The sequence below is a fragment of the Musca autumnalis genome, unplaced genomic scaffold (genome assembly GCF_047663935.1).
Source record: "Musca autumnalis isolate F117 unplaced genomic scaffold, ASM4766393v1 scaffold_3, whole genome shotgun sequence".
Taxonomy (NCBI): Eukaryota; Metazoa; Arthropoda; class Insecta; order Diptera; family Muscidae; genus Musca; species Musca autumnalis.
Genome location: NW_027411866.1, coordinates 1,323,784 through 1,342,013, shown reverse-complemented (window position 1 = coordinate 1,342,013; position 18,230 = coordinate 1,323,784). Strand labels below are relative to the sequence as shown.

The 18,230-nt window shown below is 35.0% G+C and overlaps 2 protein-coding genes across 6 annotated transcripts in view; one reads left to right on the top strand and one right to left on the bottom strand.

Annotated features, from left to right (window-relative positions):
* Positions 1-4,591: 4,591 nt before the first annotated feature.
* LOC141397609 (uncharacterized) lies at positions 4,592-18,046 on the bottom strand. Of its 3 annotated transcripts, none has more exons than XM_073974129.1 (4): positions 16,618-18,046; positions 6,061-6,200; positions 5,829-5,985; positions 4,592-5,767 (listed from the first exon to the last, which is right to left on the bottom strand). In XM_073974129.1, exons 1-4 carry the CDS (start codon positions 16,660-16,662, stop codon positions 5,048-5,050), a joined length of 1,062 nt encoding a protein of 353 aa, XP_073830230.1. In that variant the 5' UTR covers positions 16,663-18,046; the 3' UTR covers positions 4,592-5,047. The 3 variants fall into 3 exon arrangements, with proteins under 3 accessions (XP_073830230.1, XP_073830232.1, XP_073830231.1); XM_073974131.1 differs by lacking the exon at positions 16,618-18,046 and adding an exon at positions 6,792-9,823; XM_073974130.1 differs by lacking the exon at positions 16,618-18,046 and adding an exon at positions 6,270-6,696.
* The window catches only part of Cyp4d1 (Cytochrome P450 4d1), a 52,826-nt gene continuing 44,444 nt past the window's right edge, over positions 9,849-18,230 (top strand). The window contains exon 1 of one of the 3 annotated variants that reach the window (XM_073974117.1): positions 9,849-12,398. The gene's annotated coding sequence lies outside the window, so the exon portion shown is untranslated. Of the gene's footprint in view, positions 12,461-18,230 lie in introns of all 3 variants that reach the window. The other 2 variants (XM_073974123.1, XM_073974124.1) reach the window with 2 other exon arrangements.

Here is an 18,230-nt window from a genome sequence, read left to right as displayed (position 1 = left end):
TAAACTATGTTTGGACAAAATGATACTAACGCCAAATTTTGGACCGAATCGGCAGATCCCTTCTAGAGTTATCTTGCGCTCCAACCACCTTACACGGTGTCATACGGGTTTTTTGTACCTTTCAGGCTGTATTCTCAGGAAGTATTGACATGCCCCTAATGAAACTTGTACCGTCGTATGGAGGGCGGTGAATACAAGTTGCTAAAACAAAAATCAGAGCGATTCGAGAGATGGCCCTAAACTGAACTTTTCCCAAATTTTGTGTGGGAGGTACCCGAAGGAGTGGGCCGATTGAGTCCATATTGAAACATTGTCTAAGTCTGGTGCACACTTTACGATGGGCAAAGTATGGACCAAATCGGTTACTCCATTCAAGAGTTATCGTGCGCACAAATTTTCCGAACATTTTCGAACTTTTGTGGGGGAGGTACTGGAAGGAGTGGACCGATATAGCCCATCTTCGAACTTAAACTAATGGGCCGATTCCGTACAGCGAGGCGAGTCATGTCGCGTCGTCTATCGTCTCTGCGACAAAATTTAAAAAATGCACTACGTACAGCGATAGAAAATAATCGTCGATAACAAGTTATTTTTATTTTATTTTTATTCGTTAGTAAAAATGAACGGCGACAGCTAATTTGTTGTCGCCGGAAAATGAACATTACGGCGACAAAATTTGACGTCGTCGTGCGACTTTTGCCATACGTAATGGAAAAATTGCAACTGGCAACGCGACACGACTCGCTGTACGGAATCGGCCCATAAGTTTGGGTAAAATATTACGAAATTTGAACCGAATCGGTTCATCCGTTCGAGAGTTATCGTGCGCTTCAGCCAGCCAGACAGACAGACGGACGGACATTGTTCAATCGACTCCAAATTGTCTGAAACACATTTGGTCCAAACATACTTGGGGTCTAAAACCATTATTTCGATGAGGCACATTTTGCCCGTATGAAAGTGTATATACCCTCGTTAGCATAAATGCTGAGGGTATATAAATGATATACTACCAACATTTTTGTATTAGCATTTTTGATTCGTAAAATATCTAAAGAAACACACATTCATAATTCCTGGGACGGATTTTTGGGATTAAAAATATCTTTTATTCTTTGATACGACAAATCGTAAGGTGTTGAAACACGAGAAAAGAGTCGCTACCAATTTTTTAACGACAGCATATAAAAATAAAAACCAATCAATTGCAAAACATTTTCTGGCAATAAATATTAAATATGTTAGTACTTTGTATATAGATATTGTTGACCTTTGATCAGTAATTTTTGTTTCCATTTGTTCGGCTTAAGGTCAGAAAATTAAAAACAGAAAATTTTTCGATTTTAGTTTATGTTTTATTTCCGATATTTCTTCGATAGTCATCATCAGGGATTTATTTGCTTTAAAAGAAACAATTATCATATGTTTATATATAAACATAAATAAAACAATCATATAACAATATTTACTTTATTTTAGTATTATTTGTTGTTAAACTGCAACCGCTTTGTCATCCTCTTTTGCTGACATTAACTTTCCAACTAAAGTTCTTTGGTGTTTTTCAATTGTATTCCTATAAATCTGAGCACAGTGTTCTGTGTCAGACTTATAATTCATTCTGTTTTCAGCAGGTACGTTCACAATATTCAACATTTCTAGTATGAATCTGCGTTTGTAATTGTTTTCCTGCGCTAGGATATCTACGTCTTTAAAATTGGGCGTGTGTCCTTCTTTGATGCAATGGGCTGCAAGAGCTGTTTTTTGCTCCAGTGGCTTGTTTTTAGCCTTTTGATCAGATTTATGGGAACTGAGCCTGGTCTTTAGTTTTGTTTTTGTTGTTCCAACATATGTCTGTTTACATATATTGGATCCGTCACCATTGCATTTGATTTTATACACCACATTAGACTTCTCTTCATTTGGTACTTTTGACTTTGTTTGACTAAAGAAGTTGTTGTTGGTATTGGAGCTTTTGAAAGCTAATTGGTATTTTTCATAATTAAATAAATTGGAATGTGAAAATCGTTCAGAAAAGCCTGGAATGTATGTTGACCTTTTATATATTTTTTCGACTTTTTGTATGTTTCGATCATTTTTGTTCTTTTCTACGTGTTTAATTAAGCCATTAATAGTTTTAGCGGGAAAATCATTCATTTTTAGAATGGTTCTTATTTTTATTTTGTTTTTGTTGTGAAACTTCTTGTCACTTATATTCAGTACCCTGTTGATAAAATTTGTCGCAGTATTGATTTTCATTCTACGAGGGTGTTTTGAATGATAGTTCAAGAGTCTGCCGGAGGCAGTTGGCTTTTGATACCAGTCCAATACCAATATATTATTCTGCCTATGTTTTATGGAATCAAGGTACGGCAATTGATTATTAGTCTCACCTTCCATGGTGAAACGTAACTGTTTGTGGAATGTATTTAGAATGTTCAATGTTTTATCTACTTCGTTCTTCTTAATGATACAAAATATGTCGTCTACATACTTAGTTAGAATTCTGGGTTTTATAGTCAGTTTTGCCAAGGACTCATCGAGAAGTTTTTCCAAAAACAAAACTAAAGACCAGGCTCAGTTCCCATAAATCTGATCAAAAGGCTAAAAACAAGCCACTGGAGCAAAAAACAGCTCTTGCAGCCCATTGCATCAAAGAAGGACACACGCCCAATTTTAAAGACGTAGATATCCTAGCGCAGGAAAACAATTACAAACGCAGATTCATACTAGAAATGTTGAATATTGTGAACGTACCTGCTGAAAACAGAATGAATTATAAGTCTGACACAGAACACTGTGCGCAGATTTATAGGAATACAATTGAAAAACACCAAAGAACTTTAGTTGGAAAGTTAATGTCAGCAAAAGAGGATGACAAAGCGGTTGCAGTTTAACAACAAATAATACTAAAATAAAGTAAATATTGTTATATGATTGTTTTATTTATGTTTATATATAAACATATGATAATTGTTTCTTTTAAAGCAAATAAATCCCTGATGATGACTATCGAAGATAGTCGAAATATCGGAAATAAAACATAAACTAAAATCGAAAAATTTTCTGTTTTTAATTTTCTGACCTTAAGCCGAACAAATGGAAACAAAAATATGTTAGTCCCAATTTACATTAGGCGAGTTTACTTGCGGCAATTGTCAGTTTGTAGATGAGAGAGGGGGCTGAGAGGCAAAGGGTTACCATATGCCTCACCTCTCTCTCCCTCAAACTGACAATTGCCGCAAGTAAACTCGCCTAATGTAAATTGGGACTTAGTACTTTTATTAATTTTCGAATGATATATTTCGTGTTTTTATCAGATGGCAAACTTTTTATTGAAAATCTGTTAGAGTCCTCATATAACGATTCACGTAATGCTAATTTCTAACAGCATGTTTCAGTATGTCGAAACGTGTCGAAATGTGTGCGAATGAAACACGTCCAACCTTTTTTGGCTTTACCCTGCGACAAATGTATGTATGTGTTAGTAAATCAGAGTTGTATTTGCAGACAGTCTGTCTTGTGTAAACGCCTAGTAAGAACTTGTAAGAAAGTCAGCTGTTGCCGAAAATGTATTAAAAGCTCTGTTCCTTTACGTGCAAGAATCTTCAAGTTTTACCACTTTTTACTCGAAAAGCGTTCCTTTACTTCAGACACCATACAATTCATATGGGAGCAGATTACAACTTTTACTACTTTTGCCGGTTTTACCATTTTTAAAAGTAAAGGAACAGACCAAAAATGGTTCTTTCTTTTGATATTTTAAACCAACTGGAACAAAAATATACACAAAATGAAGCCACGCAAGCCTGAAAATTCCATTGTTTTTCTACCTTAAAGCTGAAAACACATCCAACATTTAAGTAAAGTTTTCTGTTATTTCTGGTAGAAGAATAAAGAAAAAATTGAAACTTGGCTGATTTATCTACCAGAAATGACACAAAACTTTACTCAAACATTGGATGTGCTTTTCAGCTTAATGTCGCATTAATATTTCTATTTCAATCCACATTTATAAAATAAAACACAAAGCCAGGCTGGGATTCGAACCTGGGTCTCCGACAACTGAGTGTCAAGGTTGCCGGCGTCTTAGCGTTCTAAGCCACTATCAACTTGTCAAAACTTTAGTAGACAATAATTGATGATCCAATCATAAAATAAAATCTTCTGATATAGAAGAGCAATTACTAATGATGTAGGAATAAAACTTACCGTAGTATTTGTAAACATTGAAAAATGGGATTACTAAGCAAGACTATAGGAAAAAGTTTGGAGTTTCAATTAACTAACATAATTTCGCATATACATTTATCTAATGAAGTGCGATATATATACTAGTTTCCAATCTTTGCCTTCGTCTGCCACAACAACAACATCCTAATACACCTGAAGATCGGCTTTACCACCCGTAAAACGTAGTGTAATGGTTGGATGCGTGGGACTTCGGTAGACTCCTAATTTTTCAATGTATCTCTAAAGGCCTTACAGCTCAACTCGAAAGAGAATTAATTAAATATCACTATAAATGGCCTTCGTCTTAATAAGTCAAAAATAAAAAATAAAACACAAATTGTTGACATTTTTTATTCATAATTTTCTTGTTTTTGTTTTTGTATTTTGATATGTATCACTATAGATGTATGTATGTATGTATATAAATAATAACCATAATATAACTATGTATGTATGTATCTATTATACATATTTTGTGTTTGAGTATAATGGATGGAACATGATTTTGAGGGAGAATTGTTAGCTATTACAATAGGATCCTAGGGAGGAGGAGGGTTAAGAACTACAAACTTATTATTATTACTGTTATGTTGCTATTCATTAGCTATTTACACCTTTTTAAAATACTGCACCCTAGAGAGTCGTGAAACGAAACATAAGCCCTTTCCTTAAATTAACCTACATGCAAGAAGGTTGCTGCTCTTTTCGGATTCTCCGTCTAATTTGCGTACGCGTATTATATGAAAAAAAGTTAGTTTTACTTAGGAGCTAATGTACTTTCAATAGGTTATTTTGTGGGGGGTTGAGGGGTGGGTGATTAAGCAGCCGGCGTCGTCACAGCTTCAACGTTACTAGCTGCAGCTCCGCTATCATTGTTGTTCGATCTAACATAGACTGCTGTTGCTTCAATGACTTCAACGATTGGCAGATCGGCTGGATTATTGTTAACATCACTCTTGTTTGTGGTTTGTTCGACCTGTTGTTCTGGAAGTGGTGGTGTTTCAGTCTGTGCTACAGGAACATCGGTTTTTTGGGACGTTTCCTCTTGAGTGACAGGAACTTGAGTTTGTTGTTGGCTATCTATATTGCTTGCTTTCACCTCAGATGGTTGTTCTGGTTGAGTTGGTCCATTTGTCTCTAGTTCACCACTCAGCTGAATTTTCGGAACTTCCTGTGGTGCAGCAGCAACAGCAGTCTTTTTAGTGGTCTTTTTGGAGTCACGGGCAGGCGAAGACGCCTTCGAGGACTGTGGTGATGGAGTACGTGAAACAGGTGTTGCACCTCTTGGAACATCTAAACCATGGGCTTTCTTGTCCAACAACACGGAAGTGGCCTGAGGGGCAGGGCTACCGCATCTTTTAATACTTTCAATTTTATCGTTCAGTTCATGGCGTATATCCGATATGGGTTTCAACAAAAAAATCGGAACATCATCATCACGTCTTTGGAAAAGCATTTCACCCTCGAATTCGACCAGCTTATGTTTACGGGCTCTAAGAAGAATTCCCACAACTTTGTCGGATATGTAGTTGTAAATCTGAAAATAATTGGTTCATTTCAGATCAAAAACTTTGCTCGGATATTGCTGTTCTACTTACATTAAATAGCTCTCCGAAGGGTATGACACGCATATCTGGTTCATCCTTGACATTGTAACCTTCTGAATCGATAATTTGACAGAGTTCCAACATCTCTTTTAACACATGAATGTTGGCCTTTTGTCCTCTCATTTCAGTCAGACTTCCTGCCAGGGGTCTGTAACAGAATGGTTGAATATGGATTAGACGACAGTTCACTTGGTATTTCATTAGTTTTGTGTGTAATACTTACTTTCCATATTCATCTTTGGAAAAGGAGGGCTTTGGCGATGCCCGACCATCCGTTTGTGAGAAAGGATTTAATAACTGCGATTGTTTGTGCTGATTTACCTGGTTATTGAACATAGCTACTTTTGAAGATAGTGGTGAGTCCTGAAAGAAAGGAGTAAAAGGCTGTAGCTTAAAATGCTATGGAAAATAAACAGAAAATAATGACTAAACTTGTTCCATTTACGAAAATTTTGTGAAATTGAATATTTAATTTGGAAAATGTGTTTTTTTGTTAAAATAAAAAACTAAACAAAAATATTTGATATGTGGCGATGTAGTAGTCAGGGATAAGACAGGTGTAATTAACAAGGTGAAAAAGTAAGATTAGCTCAAGGCAAATTTGGGAAGGTGATACAAAAGGCGAATTCAGGCCTTCATTGGCTGTCAAAACTTATTTTGTAATAAAAAATAAACAACAAAAATTCAGTTCTATCAAGAAGGTATGTGTACAACATCGTTCTTTAGGCTTCGCGAAGAATATTTTATCGTTTCCGTTTTTCTTTGGTGGATTCATCGTACAAACACATTTGACAGCAAATTAAGGCTAAGGTCTGAATTCGCCTCTGGATAACCTCTGGATAATGAACATTGATTTTACAAAACACACCATCAACTCTCAATTTTTATTTATAATTTTTAAATTAAATACATTTCCACTTAATGATTGAATTAATTAATTAAAATATAATTTACCAGTGACTTATTTCAACTTTGCACAAGCTAAAAATTGTTTGCCTTAGTTTTCGATGGAACACAATTTAAAAATTATTCGGTTCGACTAAAAGTTTCGTCTATCCAATTCGTTTAAATAAGACGTAAATAAATCAAAATATTTTGGGTTGGTTTTCTTGTGGTTCTTGGTGGTAAATAACATTTATATGCATATGTAAATAGGTATGTACAAACATATGTAAATAGGTATGTACATACATATATCCTTTATAGATGTTGGCACGGACCTAGTTAGCAACAAAGGTACAAACATTGATCGATAACACTTGGTTTTTAATTGATTCTTTTCTAGAGCCAAATAATCGGTTTGTTTTCGATATCATGAATGAATAAATTAAGTGCCGGAGAAATTAGAAAAAGACATAAAATTGGCAAAAATTGGCTTGCTAATTTAAAATGTGACAGCGTTTGAAGTGATTACAGAAATTAATTTGAATGTGTTTACCAGGGACAGAATCGGTGCTAAAAAATTGGCAAAAGTATTGTAAAAATTCACAAAGTGAATATGGCGCTACTATGGTGGGATTTTATAGATGACAATCTCCGAATTCAACCAATAATAAAAATACCAATTATACTGTGCAACAGCCAATGTGGCGTGCGGGAAATTCTAAATGGTTTTTTCAGACCAAATTTTTAGAGCCTCCAATGGAAATCGGTAACAAATATTTAGCACTATACTTCACAAGATATAAAATAAAGTTTTGAAATTTGATAGAGACATTTGGATTATACATATATAGAGTGTGTTCGTTTAGTCAATAATTTGTACAAGTCCAGTAACTTATTGCAAACGACTAAGGTCTTTTACATTGTACTATGATGTAAACGAACAGCATCCAGTAACAATTTGTACAAATTTGTACAAAGTAAACGAACACACATATTGGTTGGGAACGTGGACTTGATAGGTACCGTCATATGGGGGACTATACCTATACATACCTATTTTAAAAATTTTCTGCTGGAAGGTTTTCTATTCCTAAAGAATCCAAAATACAAATTTCCAGCCAAATAGATTAGAAAATGTGGCCAATAGGTAAAATCAGGATGTACATACTAGAGTTGTGCTAGTTACTAGAGCTATCTAGTTCACTTCGCAGTTCTAAAGGTCCACCTTTTTTCTTTGAACAAACTGCGTATACTTAATATCACACGTTATATTTCATGATGTTACTCATACGTTTTGGAACTAATACAAGGAACTAGATTACCCAACCTTACTACATACTACCTGGGAAACTCTGGGAAACAAAGATACCAAATTAGAACCTAATCAATTTGTAAATGTGACCGTCTTGGTCGAACTAGTTAAATCAGGGGCTACCAATATACTTATAAAGGCTATACCAAAACTTGAACCTATTATGATGGTTTTTTGCATAGAGGATACCCTTTTTACTAAGAACTCAAAATACTATGTCTTGTGCCAGACTATGAAAATATTCATGAAAATGTTTTGAGCTTATGGGTAAGAAGGGAGAAAGGGAGCTCCTTCACCTCCGCTCTCTCCTAAAAGCTAAAATATTTTCATGTGTTATTTTCAGTGTCTGGCACAAGAGTAACATTTTTTGCCGAAATTTGTTGGAAAATATGGGTGAAACGTAAAAAAATATTTGAAGTAAGGGTATACTCCTATATGGGGTCTATACTGAAAAGTAGACCGACATGACCCATTTTTTATACCAATGAGTCTATATGTAAACCAAAGGTCTCTATCAAATGTCAAAGCTAAATTTTTAATCTTGCGAAGTATAGCGCAGAATATCCGGGACCGATTGCCTTTAGGGCTCTATAAAAATGTGGCCAGAGAGCCCAAAACCCTTTTGGGATTTGATCTACTAACCGAATACTATCACGCCCACTTGCAATTTCCCACACAAATTGTTGCACAGTTTTGTAGGAATGGCCTTAAAAATGCAAGTTAGCTCTGCCGAGGAATCAGCATCTACCAATTTTGCTTACTTTTCTCTACACAACTGTCTAAAAATATTGCTGAAAATTGATCTTTAGTTGAATACATGCATTCTAATTTGTTTGATTTCTTTTTGGTTTGGCTTCTGTCCAATTTGAATTTTTATATTACTCAAGTAAAAAACAAAAGGATCGCCAATTTATCATATTAACATTTGTTGTGATTGGTCGAGTTTGGCATTAGATGAGAACAATAAAGAATTGATGGCGCCGATTTGCAAAATAGACGTCTGCATAAAATGTTATGTTAGTCCCGGTCCACGCTACAGCAATTTCATAAAATTACATTAGTATAGAATTCGATCTATTTATTTATTATATTATATTAACCCGCAGTAAATACAATCAGAGATGGTCTGTCTAATAATTTTGTAGGTTTTCGACAGTCAGAAAGTTGTAAACGTCGAAAACGTCTAAAAGGTAGTAGAAAACGTATAAAAGGTAAAAAATATATGTTACCAACATATTTTCACTTAATAGTAATTCTACAAGCCAGTCTTTGTTATTGTAGAGCATCCGTACTTTTTTTGAAAACATAAACACATTTTTTTATTTGAAAAGGTTGCCTATTTGGGCAAGGATCTTTTGTATATTAATTTTTAATTAATTTCTCGTTGGAATCGAGCTTATTGACCGTTTATTTTTGCAAGTGAAAAATAAACGCCGAAGATTCGAACCCGCACAACCACCACTATGTGACATGCATGTTTCGCCTATGGTAGAGGCTCTTCAGACATATCGGCTGTGGAGCGGCTTCTCTGACATCGAACTTTTCTTCTTTCAAATGCAATTTTTTTGTGTTTAAACCTATTTTTATTTATTGTAATTTCCTACAGACCATCTATGAACTTGATCTAAGCACGCATAAATTCATCATTTTTTTTTTTGCAATGACAGCACAAACCTTTAAAATCCTACACGAAGTCTGTATTCTCAATTCCGAAAGTTTTATCAATAAGAGAATAAGTATTCCCCAGTAACAATAATGATGGAATAATATTCCTCCAATGCACAGTGGTCCCACCTGTAGGGAAAGGAGTGTCAAAAATCGTTCTAAACGAGCGACCGCCTCGAAATTTTAAACATAAGTTTTGTAACGAGTCAAAAATAAATAAATAAATAAATTCGTTGTTTTAAAATATTGAAACAACAACAATGGGATTAAGCCAGACCTTTTTTGAAAAAGAAAAAAAAAAACAAAATTATATTTTATAATTATTTGCCTGTGTTTTCCAATCCAATTTGTTCTAGTTTCGCAGATTGTTTTCATCGTTTTTAAATCTCTTTGGTATTTCAGAAATTTCCAAATGTTTCCCAATAAATCAACGGGAATTCCTTAAATTCTAACAAAGCGACATTTGTCTATATGTATGTATGTACATATGTATACATCCGTCCGTATATTTAACATTCAAATAAAGTGACTATAGTTTTTTTGATGTTGTTGTTTTTGGATATTTCTTTGTTTGAATCATAACCAGAAGAAAAAAATTAAAACACTTGACCATTTCATATCAATTCTTTTTTTTAATATTCTATTTATTTTTTCTGCTGTTTTACGTATTGCTTTTAAATGTACTGGCAGCGGACATACTTATTTTGTCTTGTTATTGTTGTAGTTTGCTTGAGTGAGTAAAGAGCAGATCACTTGAATCTTTTAGAATGTGTAGGGCGAGGGGGCATGGTGTGTATTTGGGTGAATTAAAATATTTTCGTTTTTTTTTTTGGTCTTGTATTTAATTTTTCCGCCATAGCCACACATGTGTTGACGGCAATGCCAAGAAAATATTTGCACATATTAACTAACATAGCCAAGCCAAATGTTGGATGTCTTCAACATTGAAAACAATTTGCCAGCAAAAAAGAAAATCGGATTTGTTTCCTTGCACATTAGGCTGCTTAGCAACAAAAACTACTGAAATAATTTTTTGAAAAAAGTTGGTGATGGCTTAGTAGTGAAAAAAAAAATTACCTTTCGAAAGACAAACATCAAACTCTACCAAACAGTGGCACTAACCGGTCTGCGATCGGGATTGGAGGTATGTGTACTTGCAGCAGTAGAGAGACAGTATTTGATGCATTTAAAAGTAAAAATATGTTTCTATTTAAATTTCGCATGCCTATGTTTAAGGCCGGATATCTTAAGCCTAGTTCATACGAGTCATCAGTGTCATATGTGCTGTAATTTTCCAGCCTTACAGAATAGTTAATGTATGACATATTTGACATTTTCCTTACAAAATTTACTTTTTGCGTTCCCACCAACCAAAAGGCAGTGAAATTACGTTTCGAAATTGTCTGAGTGGGTAGATATGAAAGATATAACATACATATGTGTGACTTGTGAATTATTATCTGTTTCGGCTACACATCCGCATCAAAAAAGTTAAACGGTTCGAGTTGGAAGTTAACTATGAACAATCATATAGTGGATTGGATCTCTAGAGTCTAGATCGATAAGTATTTAAAAACGAATGGAAAAAATGTTTGCCATGGGTTTTTGTCTGGAGTCTATTGGAAGCCAATCCGCTTAGCAGTGGCACTCAGGAAAGTTTGTATTGGTTGTTAAGAACGATCTCTGTTGTGTTATTCTCTAACTTATTTTTTTGAGTTGTGCTTATATTTTGGCTAATTAACGATATTTTTCTGTAAGTTTGCGTCCAATGAAAAGTAGTTGTAAAGTTCTGCCGACAGTAGGAGAACTGATAACTTTTATTTGAACTATTCATTCATAATTTTGCGTTTTAATTTTACAGATTTTTTGTCGGTAACTCAAAAAATGATTTAGAGAATTCCACCCACTACTGTTGACGAATTAGATATATAAGTCAAGTCGGAAGTGGGAGCTGCAAGAGCACAGCTATGAAGCATTTATGTATATTTTGTATGTATGTCTTAGCGAAAAAGTATGCCATGTACATACGTCACAGTTTACGTCTGACTATCTCTACGAACTTTCAGTTTAGTGTGATAATACCTAGACATTTTTTCACACCGCAATATTTTCAGTTCTTAAAGGTTCCCAACTCTCATTTTATACCTGAAAACTAATATTTGACCATGTGCAAGCTGAATGTCCGGGTCAGATTTCTAGGTCCTCTACAAGTAGTTAGATACGCTGTTCGGACTCGTCAATAGAACAAGGGCCCCATAATTTTGAGTTTATATAAATCATTGATATGAGAAAATTCTCCCTTATGCCTTCGTGGATGCTCATGGGAAATGCATGTACATACATATGTATGTACATATGTGTTTTTTTTATGTAGCAGCCGAGTCAATTAGTCTGCACGCCTGCTTTTCATGTCAATAGAAAAACAACAAAGTGTCGCACACTTTTAATGAGAGAGAGTGAATACAATTGGCGTTTTGCCTTTTATACGAACGATTCCTGTTCAGTTGGCATTGACCGTCAACGAGGTTAAAAATGTTCTCAACGTTGACGCTGTCTATCCATCTGAGTATATGGATCGGAACGGAATGGCGTCGTTTGGCTTGCCGGCAGTGCCTATAGTGTTTTCTTGTCGTAATATCCGACCAAATGTATAATTTTATTGTCCGTCAACAACAATAACAACAAGTTATTTAGATTTAGTAAGAGGAGGCATTTTGTGATCACAACTTATTTGATCACGGAGTTTACTCATACATACAGTGTATACATATCTTTGTTTTATTAATGAAATAAAATCATTTCATATTTTTTATGTGAATTTTAATGGCGTCAGAGCATTAGCCAAGTTGGCATAGTTCACTTCAACAATTGGAGATCCGTTAAATGTGCCAAAATAAACAAACAATTTTATTTTTTTTTTGCGAATTGTGTTGACAAATAATTCAGATTCTATTCGATGATTTATGTTTATCATCTCAATTTTCATAAACATTGTGGAACGGACTTCCGGTAAAATGTTGAATGTGCGTCAATGATTAACCTATTCGACCCACCACCGCTCGTATGAGATCAGGCGACACACAATATTTGGTGGATACGAATTCATTGTTCCTTTTTTGAACTTTGATAACAAGAATAAAACCGAAAAAAAACTTTTGATATGTGAAATCCAATAATCTGATACATAAAGCTAAAATACATGCTCTGGCAAAATTTCAAGCTTCTACGTTCAAAAACAACGATCCTATTCAAGAAATGGCATTTCGGAAAATGGGATAATATTGCGGATTTTGTTGTAATGGAGGATCTCAAAAAAGCAATTCAGCGGTTTTGGTTTCACTACTTATTCCCCTTCGTATATGATCGATAATATCCCATATACTCGCCTTCATAAGATTAATATTCCGTAAAACAGTTTTTAATTTTATAACGTTTTTTGCTTCTCCTGTAAAGTTTTGGTTTTGTGGGTTATGTCTTCGGGCATTTATGGTGACGAAATATATCAGACAGTTATTTATGTCTATAGGTTTATAAAATGGTAATGGCAACGTCTGGACAAAATTCACTATTTATGTCTTCGGCTATGGTCCCTGGGTGGTTATACCGTTACCAGTGACAAAATATGATATTATTTCGATGGTAGTGATATGCCATTACCAGTGACACAGAATTTTGTGAGATATTTAACTTGGCCTCAATGTCTTGAAACTTCACATTCAAAACTTGTTACAGATGCTACAGTGGCTAATGATTTAAATTTTAAATAATTTTTAAATGCTAATGGTGTAGCAAGAGGAGAAACGTCATTTTCAAATGTTACTGTTGTAGCAAGAAAAGAATCGTCAAACAGTTTGTCTCTTGACTAGGTCTTGCGGAAGACTCATCTTACAACAGTTAATGTAATTTAAACACCTCCACACTTTATCTAATGTTTCCCATCTAACTGTAAGCAGACACAGCGAAGAAACTATATTTTCATTGCACATTATCTCTAATTTATGCATTCTTTTGTTTTTACGAAATTCCCTTAAATTTCTTCGAAAAGCATTAAGACAAGGCAACAACATTTTCTCATCCACGACTTTGCTTACGGTGGGATTACTCACCACCACCTCGTTGTCTGTCTCACTTCTTGCATGCCATTCAAAGGGCTGTGAAATTCAGGTTTGAACAGTTAGTTCCATTTCCAACCATTGTTTTCATGGCAGGCAGGTGTTGTTGTCTGTTTTATTGCAGGGTTTCCACAAATTAATTACCCATTCCACTGAATGACTAAAGCTGGGCCACTTTCTCTTTAGACGAAGAAAACAAAACTTGCATAAAACCATGGATATCCAACCGACATCATAATTAATCAAGGTCGAAAGTTGTTGGGTCATTTCGTGTTCATTAAATAGCTTCACAATGTCGGGGCCATTAACTAATTTAATTTTTAAAAGACAACAAGCCCACTTTTAGATGTTAGATGAGTTCCATCTGCACATTAACTTGTTTGTGTTTTTTTTAAGTGGCATTTGTCGATGTGCCTTACATGGATAAAGTGTTTGGCGAGAGTGTCACCACATCCAATTCCTGTTTGCCAACATTATTCCACTTTAAAAACTAGAATTTGTTTGTTTGAATGTTGCTACTGCCAAATGTAGATCAATGGGCATCAATGGGCTAAATCAGTCCAAATCAAATTGATAAGTACTCATGTTGGTAATGCAAAAAAAAAAAAAAAAAACAGCAAATTGAATTCGCTATACATTTGGCAAACATTAATTTGGTCTGGAGAAGAAAACTGAAAATAGGTAAAAGAGGACTCGTTCCGCTATTAAGGGCACAGTGATGCAATTGTATGTACAGTGTACACCTGCCTTGCACTCTAAATTACCGGGTTCTATTCCCAGGCTGGACAAAACATCATACTTTCCAACGGTGGCAAAATACCCCTCAGCGTAATATGGGTAACATTTCCTGAGTATTTCAGGCATGTAAAAACTTCTCTATAAGTGGTGTCGTAAGTCACGCCGTTCGGACTCGGCGTTAAAAAGTAGGCGTGTTCATACATATGTACGAGGACTGAACGATAACTATCTGGCCTAAAAATAAAAACGCCAATATTTACCATCAAAAATGGTTTTATTGTTTTCTTAAGTAGTCTCCGGGATGATTTATACACTTTTTCATGCGCTCAAACCTATTGGCGAAGCACTATTTCTACTCCAAATGAGACACCTCCCAAACATGGGTTTTGAAAGCTTCTACAGCATCTTCAGGCAACACAAATCGTTGACCACGCCTTTTTTCTTGATGTGCTGGAATCAAATGAAGTCATTGGATCCCCAGTAAAGGCTGTACGGCGGATGAGCCATCAATTTCACGTTTTTTTTCCGGTGAAACAGGAGCTGGTTTGAATCGATGTGTAAATGCCCACATTGTCATTATGCAGAATAATTTTTCTTCTCTTGTTCGTTTTTCGAATTTCTCAGGAGACTTCAGGCAAACAAATTATAGGGTACCACTCAGAATTAACCGTCCTATATTTCTCAAGCCGTATAGTCGCCTTTTGCTTCGAAGTGCATCTTACATGAAGAACTTTCGTTTGATTTGGCCCGCGTTCGAAGAACCAAAGGGCCAATTCCTGCTGTTGTTTAAGGCTCCTAAGCATAGATCCTAGATTCGTCGTCTGTGACGATCTTATAAACGTCGTTTGAAGCACCGCGATTGATTTTATGCACAATTTCTTTGAAAAAATTCACAGGAGCCTTTTTTTGAGCGATCTAACGAGAAAAACCCATTTTTGCGGCCAGGCGTTTATGCAATATCAAATGTTAGTTGGTGGAAGAAATGCCCAAGGATGCCTCTATCTCACAGTATTTAACATGGAAATCTCGCATTATCCGTTTTTCGACGGATTTTGGGCGACCCTCACAACCTTCGGTTGAATTCATTGAACCAGTTTTTCATAGTCCTATAGAACGGTCCTTTATCGACATACAAAGATTTAACTTGATCGAACACTCTTGCGGTGATTATCCACGTTGAAATTTTTAAACAATTCTTGGACGAAAATGTTCACAAGTAAATTCCATATTTTTTGCAAAGCGATTTTTTGAAGCCACTGAAAAGAACACATAAAATGGTGGTACTATAAACTGTCCTGAGTAAGTCTAGGCTAAAATCTGTCAAACTTCCCAACAAAAAATTCAAATTGCGCCTGGCAATACGCGGTGTTCGTACTTGTTAAATCACGAATCAAAAGGTTCATGTGAAAATGGTGTGGATTTACTTTTCAATGCAGATTGCAAAAAATAAATCACAATGTGATATGCAAAGAGAATATTCACTTGAAAAATATTTTCCAAAAGGAAAGTTATGGACTTACCTTATGACGAATGGAAATGCAAAGAAAATGTCTGCATTTGAAATGTTCACCAAAACAAGAAAAGGTCTCAACAAAGGGGTTTTAATTAAAAAAATACATATTATCAGAAATCTTCAACAATCATAGGGGTGGGAAGTCATTGGCTAGTTATTGGACAAATTGAATACAGTTGAACTTCTCTATAATGAACTTCCCTGTATAGAATACTTCTCTACGACAACAAAGTTGTTTTTAAGGCACAAGTGGAAATTGTCACACAAAATAATCTCTCTATAACGAATTTTTTCTTTAAAGTAATAATTCGTCGATCCCCAAGTGCTACCTTATAGAGAAGTTCGACTGTACTAAGGTCTAGCCATAGTTGATGTAAATACTTATGCTATTCTATGGGGAGGAGCCTAGTTAAAGCATGCTGCTGAGTCACTTAAGTCCTAAATACCAAAAAAACAACGATCATGACAAATTAAATTACTATACTATTATTCAATAGGTTACATACATACATACGTACATATAATTCAAACAATGCTATACAAACAAATACTTACCACAACGAAGCGCAATGCACCCAATTCATGTGATAAATCTGCCATTGTTAAAATTTCTGCTTAACAAAATTGACACCAGAAATTACAATTGGAAAAAATTGTCTTGTAGTAATTGTGTTTATTATAACTTATTTGTTTCTTATTGTTTTCGATAAATGCAAACTTAGTAGTCTCGAGTGTGACGACAAGCTGTCAAATATAAAACGCACGTTAAACTCTCTTCAACAGCACTCCACTTTGCGGCACAATTAAGGGGCGTTTATGCGTAAAATCGCTTACGGTTAAATGTAACTGCGTAACAAGTGACGAACGAACGAACGTATGTAGTCGCAAATGGCTAAAGAAACTATAACCGTTATAATTAGACCCAGAAAGCTCACTCACAATGGTGTCCGCTGATGGTTTCTATTTCAGTTTGGTTTTGTTGTGCGCGCGACTTAGAAAATCACCCAAAAACAAAATTATATCACTTATATCGACAGCGAATGCTTGTTGGATGCTTTCTAGTTTGTTTCTTTGTACGACAGCACTTTCCTAAATGTGACTGGTATTTCTTTCTTTTTGGTTATTCTTTTTTTTTTGACGAGGGTTTTTATTGTTTCAAGAAAAATAGATTTATTGTCTTTATGGTATTTGAATGTTGGCTTCTTCTGTTTTGGCGAGTTTGTTCTTTTTTTGCTTTACTTTCTTGTATTTTTTGTTTTTCTTTTTAAGAGATTAATATCTTTTCACTTTGACGACCGTTCGGCAAATGATGTCTTTTCAAATGTTGTAGATGGCTTTTATTAATAAGTTTTCAGATTTTTCATACTTTGCCAGAATTGTTTTCATATCTAGTATAATTCACACACATATATTATTCACTTAAGTATGTGTGTATGTTTTTTTTCTATAGCGGGAAGAAGACCAAATATTTTCGGGGTAGATTCATTCATTCACAAATTTTCCACAAGCACACATTCTATATTTGTATTTTCAGCTGTAGCTGTTCTCTTCTGTTTGTTTTAATTCACGTGTTTTCTTTATTGTCACCGAATTTCATTTACAAGCAGGCACCACTTTTTCTTCGGGGAAATTTTGTGGGGAACAACACTTGTTTTCTGTTGAATAATCGGGACAAAAGTGAGCATAATATTCAAATAAATTTTCATTTATACCCGAAAAAAAAATGAAAAGATCACTCCATTCAGGTTGTTATGCTAACTAATAACAGCAATAACAATGAGGGTACTCTCGTCTTTCTTCTCCTCACAACCCAAGATATCACAATGTATACATTTCGGCAGTCATGCCTTCTTGTTGCAAGCAACAGCTGTTGTTTTCTCTTCTCACCACTTGCCGCAATGCTTTCATCTTTCTCTTAACTATAGTTTTGGCCAAAATACAAACACACGCATACACACACATTATTGGCTAATCAACCAATATACCAATTAGAGTTGTATAGTTCATGAACGAACTAGTTCAATTGAACGATTCATTAAATAGAGCGTATGAACTAGATCAGTCGATATAGTTCATTATAGTTCACTGAACTATAATCAGTCGGCGACCGTACGTAAACGAATGATTCACAATCTAGTTCAACATGTCGTTCACACATGCATACAGTT

Coding starts and splice junctions, on each gene's coding strand:
- LOC141397609 (XM_073974129.1), bottom strand. CDS start 16,662: ATGGCAGATTTATCACATGAATTGGGTGCATTGCGCTTCGTTGTG. Junction 6,201..16,617: donor GTGCATTGCGCTTCGTTGTG/GTAAGTATTTGT, acceptor CCTTTCTTTCAG/GACTCACCACTATCTTCAAA. Junction 5,768..5,828: donor CCTTCGGAGAGCTATTTAAT/GTAAGTAGAACA, acceptor AATTATTTTCAG/ATTTACAACTACATATCCGA.